The 8,874-nt window shown below is 43.4% G+C and overlaps 1 protein-coding gene across 1 annotated transcript in view; it reads right to left on the reverse strand.

Moving 5' to 3' along the window:
• Positions 1-8,874, reverse strand: part of LOC107119841 (cytosolic phospholipase A2 epsilon-like) — a 65,810-nt gene that overhangs the window by 51,627 nt on the left and 5,309 nt on the right. The window contains exons 3-4 of the mRNA XM_015422455.1: positions 7,841-7,977; positions 4,857-4,988 (exon numbers count right to left, since the gene is read on the reverse strand). Of these exons, the coding sequence (XP_015277941.1) occupies positions 4,857-4,988; positions 7,841-7,977 (269 nt within the window). The remainder of the gene's footprint in view (positions 1-4,856; positions 4,989-7,840; positions 7,978-8,874) is intronic.

The following is an 8,874-nucleotide window of genomic DNA, read 5'->3' on the forward strand; positions in this document are numbered from 1 at the left end:
GGAATGCCCTGGTTTGAATCACCCTCCACCTGGGAAGAGGGTGAGAGGTATATTTCTAAACAGAACCAAAGTATGCAAGTGAATTACCTAAATGCTTCCCCACCTTACCTCAGTATGCTTTAATATTGAGCATTTTCTCCAGGCTAAGCTCCATGCTTAGCACCACTCACTTCTGTGCTGTGGGATGCTATAAAATAGTTCTCTACCTACACTGCTTTAGAAGAAGAAGAAGAGATTGGATTTATACCCCACCCTTCACTACCCAAAGGTGTCTCAGAGTGGCTTACAAACTCCTTTCCTTTCCCCTCCCCACAACAGACACCCTGTGAGCAATGCTCCCCCTAAGCTGTGGAATCCTATGAGCAAAAATTCTACTTTGTGAGCTATTGGCATTAAAGTTGTGAGCAAGCAATTTGGCTCCTTCTTAAATTAGTTTGCTCTGGAGCCCTCCTCCTTGAGCTAAGACAAAAATGTGTGAGCTGGAGGCTAAAAAACTGTGCGCTAGCTCACACTAACTCAGCTTAGAGAGAACACTGCCTGTGAGGTAGGTGAGGCTGAGAGAGCTCTGACAGAAACTGCTCTTTTTCAAGAACAGCTCTTTCCAGAGCTATGGCCTGCCCAAGGCCATCCAGCCACGTGCAAGTGGAGGAGTGGGGAATCAAACCCGGTTCTTCCAGATTAGAGTCCGTGCACTTAACCACTACACCATGGATGGGAGGTTAGCTAACGGTAACTCTGGCCAAGGGGTGTTTTTGTGACTCTGTCTCAGGCAAAGGGTACAGCTGTTTTTAAACAACAATAAAGACGACAAAAAGTCTTATATTCATCTCACTTCTGTTTGCATGTTAGTCTCCCTTCTGCTCTCTGTGGATTGTCATAAGAACATAAGATCATAAGAGATACCAATGTTGACCTAGATTGCAGAAAAATCTGAAAACTTAAAAATATATATATTGGGGGTTTATATTCCCCCTAAAACCAAAAGCATTGTCTACACATGGACAGAGAATGTATCTAACTCCACTTTTAGTGGTGGGAGTGGCCAGCAGTCACAACAGTCCTGGCAGCATCACATTGTATAATGGAGGCCATGAGCCACATTGGTCCCAGGTACCTTGTCATTGGTATATGATGGAGGCCGGGAGCTGCGACAGTCCCAGTAGTGTCACTCTTGTTGCGCTGGGGAGGCCAGAAGCTCCAGCGGTCCCTGCAACATCACAGTTGGTGGTGGCAGTGCTTCTGGAAGGGGAGGGGGAACTGACACCACCATGCCGTGAGCCCCACCAATGTTCCCTCTCCTCACCTGCCAGTGAATTTTCAAGGCAGAATGGGGATTTGAGATCTTAGTCTGAAACAAGGCTTGCCAGGTCCATTGGACCAGCCAGTGGAGGATGGGAGTGAATTTACCAGGAGCAAGGAGGGAAGATGCCAGAAATAAACACAATGTGCCTACATCACCTGGAACTGAAGTAGGAATGTTGGGGATGACACTCTGGTTTATGGGCAAAACCTCTATGGTAGAATTAGCTTCTGCCATAGAGTTTTGTGACATGCCTACATCACTGCGTCCTGACCCTTCACAGTTCCAGTCTCTGGATTTAAGTATTCTCAGGTCTAGCTGACTTTGTTATTAAAATATACAAGCAGTGATCCACATGGAACTTGCCATTCCATTCCTTTTTATCTACTTATTTCGCCTCTCCCACCATCCTTTCTCTCAGTCTCTTTCTCTCTTCCTCCCTCCCCCACTCCTCTTATGTATGTCTGTTTTTTCTTTCTCCTTCCCCCACACCTACTATCACTTTCTTTCTCATTTTCTTTCTCCCATGACTACTATCACTCTCCTCTCTCTCTCTTTCTGTGTTTCTTTCTCCCTTTCCCCCCATGGCTACTGTCACTTCTCTTAATACTTCTCTCACCCTATTACTCTTTCTCTCTTTCTTTCTTTCTCTCTCTCTCTCCCTCCCATCACTTACTTTGTCCCCACTTTATCTGGTCTATTATTACAGAATATTTCTTCAGTAACTTCCAGCACTGGTAACTCACTTGCTTGGCCTAACATTTTCTTGTTGTGAGGAATGTGTCCATGAGGGTGCAAAATATGCTGAATCTTACTTGAACTTTGGAAAAAGAGATGGACAAGCACAGCATGCAGAGTTTATCCCAGAGTCTCTGCTTATGATTGTACTATAAATTAAATTATGAAACAGGAATGCAAAATTTGAATCACCCTCCACCTGGGAAGAGGGTGAGAGGTATATTTCTAAACAGAACCAAAGTATGCAAGTGAATGACCTAAATGCTTCCCCACCTTACCTCAGTATGCTTTAATATTGAGCATTTTCTCCAGGCTAAGCCCCATGCTTAGCACCACTCACTTCTGTGCTGTGGGATGCTATAAAATAGTTCCCTACCCACACTGCTTTAGAAGAAGAAGAAAAGATTGGATTTATACCCCGCCCTTCACTACCCAAAGGTGTCTCAGAGCGGCTTACAAACTCCTTTCCCTTCCCCTCCCCAGAACAGACACCCAGTGAGGTAGGTGAGGCTGAGAGAGCTCTGACAGAAACTGCCCTTTTTCAAGAACAGCTCTTACCAGAGCTATGGCTTGACCAAGGCCATTCAGCCAGTGCAGGTGGAGGAGTGGGGAATCAAACCCGGTTCTCCCAGATTAGAGTCTGTGCACTTAACCACTACACCATGGATGGGAGGTTAGCTAACAGCAACTCTGGCCAAGGGGTGTTTTTGTGACTCTGTCTCAGGCAAAGGGCACAGCTGTTTTTAAACAACAATAAAGATGACAAAAAGTCTTATATTCATCTCACTTCTGTTTGCATGTTAGACTCCCTTCTGCTCTCTGTGGATTGTCCCTGGTTCATATAACACAGTCTGCAGCCACGGGGTGTGTGTGTGTCTCATGGACTACTTTCCCCAGTTTGTACTCACACCAACCCCGTTGCTGCAGAGGCCCATGTCACCTCATGGTGGGAGAAGGTGGCCCTACAGCCACAGACAGGCATCACATTTCAATGGCAAGCCAGCCTCTTAGGACCTGGCAGCAGGAGAAAACCACCCAGCATTGGCAACAGCTGCAGAATTCTACCTGGCTTTGGAGGCCCCTGAAGGTCACTTCCTGATGCTAACACCACTCCAACCGTTCTTGCATCACATGCTGGAGTAGGCAAGGATGGGGGCAGATGTGCCTTAATCCCAGAACAGCAACACTGTTGTCATCTCCTCCACCCAAAACACCAACCTGCCCCACACACCAAGGGCAACAATGCTGGAATTGCTACAGCTCCTGGCCTCCCACACACACCAAAGGCAATGCTGCAGGGGTCACCATGGCTCCTGTCCTCTGACATACACCAAGGGAGATGCTACTGATACCACTGCAGCTCCTTGCAGCTCCTATACATCGAGACCAATGCTGCTGGGTCCACCGTGGTTCCCAGCCCCCCCATACACCAAGGGCTACATTGCAGGGACTGCTGCAGCTCCCAGCCACCCCCCACCATTGAAATAGGAGGTCAGTGTGCAGACAATGTTTTTTTGTTTTTAGGGAGGATATAGCCCCCAATATATTTTTTTAGGTTTTAGATTTTTCTGTGAGCTTGGGGGAGTCCCTCGAGTTAGAAGAATTGTGTTTTCTTTCTCTGTGATCCAAATCTGAGGATTTAGAAATCTGCAGATACCTGCTTTAAAAACATATGATGATGATAAGTGGGGGAAATGATCACGGAGGAAATGGTGAAATAACATGGAAATTATAACAATTCTTTTTGCTCCCTTACTTATTTCTTTTCTTCATACTACAGTACTCTTTCTTCAATTTATTAAGTGAAATCTAGAGCCATTAAAGCTAATGGAAGATTGCCATAGGTTTCACTGAAAATGGTTTATGCTCATGAACGGTCCTGATCTGATGTAACATGAACAGAATACCTGGATCTGGATTGCACAGTCATTTTTTAGAAGGGAAGAGGTTGGAGGATGGTCTGCATCCAGCCCCCCTTTCCTTTCTTGAATAGAGAATAGATAGGATTTTAGCTTTATAAAAAGGTATCTATTGCTCTATCTACACATTTGTCCTCATGTTTGTTGAGGAACAAAACAAGGATTTTGTATCACACATGCAATGTGAGTTTTGTGCCCCTCGCACGCACACTCTCTCTTTTTTCTTTGCCATTATAGCACACAGGGAGACACTGGCTGCAGTCATACACACTAGATAATCCACCTTCAGTCCACTTTCCAACTGGATTTTGCCAGTTCAAACAGTAAAATCCAGTTGGAAAGCACACTGAAAGTGGATTATTTTGCCAAAAATCCAGTTGGAAAGCACACTGAAAGTGGATTGAAAGTGGATTATTTAGTGTGTGTGAAACTGCAGCCACTGTTTAATACCCCCCGCACTGTTTTCATGCACTAAGATCAACCCATAATACTGCTCTTGGCTCCATTGTAAAAATCATGTGATACAAAGTTCTTGTGTTGTTTCCTATCAAACACAAGGTCTTTTTAATGTGTAGATGGACCTTATGTGTGCAAACCCAATCGGTGGATCAGAGATGGAACAAATGTCTTGCCTTTAGTTGCATACATGATTTCCTATCTGGTTGGGAATCCTGATTCAGAATGCCCTTTAGTTGCATACATGATTTCCTATCTTGTTGGGAATCCATAGTTTTGCATCAGGTCAGGATCAGGGCAACTATGTGGATAGATGATGTTTATGAGCCAATGAAATCATAACACCTATAACACAAATGTGGCAACTATGTTTTTGCTGAAGTATACATATTAGTGTTGGACTGTGAGATGTGGATGCTTCAGGCAGAGTATTTAATACTCACTTTTGGATTGGGCTTGAAGTGCATAAGAACTTTTTCATTTAGTGGGAGTCCAGCTATATCAAAGCACACAGTGAAAAGGTGGTCATCTTTTGAAATGTTATCTGCATCGTGGATGCTCAGCTCCAATATGTTCTGACAGGTGAAAAAGAAAGACCAATAGATAAATTACCCGCTCCCACCACAAGATCCATATACAGTTCTGGATACCCATGTTATAGAAGGTTTAAACAACAAGTCTCTTTCATTTAGAAAGCAGTAATAATAAGCATCAAACCCTGGCCAACATGTCTTTATTGCTTCCTCCCTATACTCTTAAAAAATTAGGTAGCTGATAGATCAACATATTGTTACGCAAATTGATCTACTTGTGTCAGGGCTGTAACGTACAAAGGCATCCCCTTGCTACCATGGAGAAAACACATCTATTTTGGCAGTTCAGTACTTGGGATCTAGCTAGTCTGTATCAAGATCCAAATTCAGATCAACACTCTTAAGCTTCTTAAAAACAAATGATTTTTATTAAATGAACAGAAAAGAGACCAAATTAAGTTAAGCTATTTGCAGAGCAAAAGAGGAGTTACAGAAAGGAAAGGGCACAGTGACAGATCCAACACAAAATCTTTCCCTGGGATAAACTAAAAGGGGGTGGATGAGACATATGATCCTGGTCCTGGAGAGAAAGGGGGGTGTCCCCAGTGGTGACTAAACAGTGTCAGGGGATGGAACTGACCAGGCAGGGGAAGGAGGTATGGAGATGGGTCTGAGGAGCAGAAAAACAACAGGCCAACCAAGAGGCTGGGGTAACAGGATGGTTTCCAAACCATCTACAAATGTTGGGGCAGAGGGGTAACTCTTTACACCCTTTTGCTGAGAATGAGGAGGGGAAAGGGGTGTTTGTGTTGGAATGTCTTGGAATGTGGAAATGATAAAAAATTCACTTTCAAGGATGAAGCAGACTGAAATAAATCCTTTGTATTGTGGAAGGGAGTTTTCCCCTTGTGCCTTAAGAGTATCAAAAATGTTCTCTTGGGGAGATTTGGAAGTTAGATAGGTAAATATGTATGGCCAAGTATTTGTCACGATTGGGAAAGGGCAGGAATCTTCCTGTCTGACCATTGAGATATGGAGTAAATTGCTGGAACCCACCTGTTGCTTACTGTTTTGGAAATATGGGTTAGGATCAAATTATCTGGAAGGAAGCTCCAAGGTCCTTGGGGGAAATGGCCCTCGACTGCATCCCTCTTAGGGTGGCTATTTGCATGGTTGATAGAGGAGCTGCCCTGCCTTCCACCTTAGCATACCTCACTGCTCTTTTGACATTAGTTTAATACAGACTCCTTCTATCAATCCTAGCCCCACGCTGAGGTGTATATGTGTACAAAATGGGGAAACAAGCCACACCAAAAATGGGAGTCCCCAGAGGGCTAGGGCCACAGAGGGCATCAATTTGAACCAGTTTTGTGCTGTGAAGATACTTTACAGATTCACTGCCTCTCCACTTGCACAGAATAAACTCCTTGTATGGTATTTCAAATGGAAGATCTAAATATTGTGGCAGTCATGAGGAAACCATATAAAGCTCCTATCTATGAAGACATTCTGCATGGACATCATAAAATGTAAATGTCTCTTAGCCTATGAGTCCAGGCCATAAACATGCAAACAGGATTAAGAGCATTTTAAATGTTTCTTCAGCTTCATGGACTAGCTAAGTGGATGCATTTTGGCATGGTTACTGCAATATTAGATCAGTTCTAAAAGTAAATTAAAATATTGATGCAAGCACACTGTATAGTTCTTATACTTCGGAATGCACATGAAGTAGGCATATCAAAATCTCTCCACACGTGCATTCACTAAGAGAATGATTTTAATAATTCCAAACAGGTGTTTTAAAACTGACACAAAACTGTGTAATTGAATCAACTCTAGGGGACCGCAGGTGTAAGGGACAATTACTGCCACAGTATCCTCCTGTGCTGTGCTTGTATGTTTTGCTGTGACATTGTAACAGTCCTGGGATTTTAGTTCTGTGAGTGTGTGTGCAATGCACCTGAAAAGAGCAGGCAATGAACTGGAAAGAAATAAAATAAATGACTTTTAAAACTGTAATGGAATAGGGAGAGATTAGCCTCACAGTCTCAGTGTTTGTCCTAGAAGGTCCCAGTCCCTGCTCTGGCTGCAGATCCTATTAACACCAAGGAAGTTGGCTTTGGCCTGAGTAGCTCCACAGCTGACTGCTGCTGGACAGTGGCATTGTCTCAAACGACTGGGTATTTTTGGCTGGAAACTATTCTTTCTGGAGAAAAGGGGAGCAGATGCGGTTCAGTGTGGAACATCTGCTTTGCAAGAAGTTTCTAACTCTGGTATCTCCAGTTAAAAATGACCAGGTAGTACATGATATTAAAGACTGTACCTGAAACCCTGGAGAGCTGTCGCTGGTCAGACTAGGTAATACTGACCTTGATAGGCCACTGGTGACTCATTATAAGGCAGCTTCATGTGTTCATGTTCAAATATGGTAACCATGGCTGGTCACTGCTGGTGCATCCTCATCACTTCTGCTCTAGTTGTGATTACTTCTGGTCAGACCAGATAGAGGATGAAGACGTGCCATGGCACCCCATATAAACAATGGAGATCATAATCACCATGTGCATTTTTTCTAACTTTTGTGATCTGTATAAGGTATTGCAAAAATTGTCACACTAGAATACTCGTGGCTCACAGAGTAGTTCAAAAGGTAGATTTTCAATAGTTATATCTGAACTTGTGGGAGGAAATTGTGAAGTATATTAAAAATATTTCAGGGTAATTTTGAGTAACATTGAAAAGTTTCCAGTCAAAATACAATACAATTATTTTCAAGGTCAGACCTTTTCCTACCTCAAAATCCTGAAAAATCAGTTTCAACACAGATTACAGTGGGATGATAGGAATATTCTTAGTTGGAAGATAGTTAGAAGGAACAATTGTCTTCTTACTTTTACTTTGCTCTGGACCATGAACTGGAAGGTTTCGTTCCAGACTGGGTCTTTGGAATTTTCAACAGCCTTTGTTCGGTTATGTATGGAAGAAGCAGTCGGAAGCCACAGGATCAAGTAACAATCCGTGTGGCTAACTGTTGGGGAGGGGAAACCATAAATAACAATGTAATAGTAGCAGGGACAATATACCTGGCAACAGGACAGTAGGTACTGCATCTATTTTTCTTAGTATGTGTAAACAAGTGGGGAGCCTGCATGAATTTTGGGGGGAGACTTGCCACTTGCCACCTTTCACAGCTCACACAGCAGGGATGGCAGTGGGAGTTGCTTCCACTCCCCCTCCACTGACATCACCACTGCCTCTACAGCTCCTGCTGCTCAATTCCTGTCCACCTGCATCACTGCCACATCTGCAGTTCATGTAGTGGTGGTAGGTGGGGCTTTTGGCTCCTCAACCTCCATTCATTCAGCTGGCCCAAGGATACCTAGAAACTGTACATCCTATTATCTGATCTCCTCAGGGAAGTAACTGTGGGTCCAGTTCTACCACATCTTATCAATCCAGCTAATATTGTTGAAACCAAACACACATGAGAAAAGCATGCATGAATAGAGCTACTCTGGCTACATTTCATACTTGACATTACCCCACTCTTTCATCAGAGGCAGTTAGATTTTACCTTTAAAAAAGGCAGTTTTCCCCACCATTTCCAAACAGACTTTTGGAATACTTTAAAAATAGCCTCCCTAGGAACCATAAACCTTCCACACTATGCTCTGTCAGAAGCAACACCAGAAATACACAAAACATCAGATATCCTTATTTTAAAAAAACTGTTCACAAATCCACATTTCTGAGAAACTGCCAGTGCCAAGAATGCTTCCCTTTCTGCTCTCATTCAAAACCAAAATGCCTCTAAACCAGACTTCAAGCAAACCAAGTGGTGGTGGCCTCTACACTCCAACCCAGACCCAGAAGTAAGGAGAGAGCAGAGTGAATTTTTACTTTACTTTCCACTCTCAGTACACAC

Source organism: Gekko japonicus, unplaced genomic scaffold (genome assembly GCF_001447785.1).
Source record: "Gekko japonicus isolate JY-2015 unplaced genomic scaffold, Gekko_japonicus_V1.1 scaffold1214, whole genome shotgun sequence".
NCBI classification, from domain to species: domain Eukaryota; kingdom Metazoa; phylum Chordata; class Lepidosauria; order Squamata; family Gekkonidae; genus Gekko; species Gekko japonicus.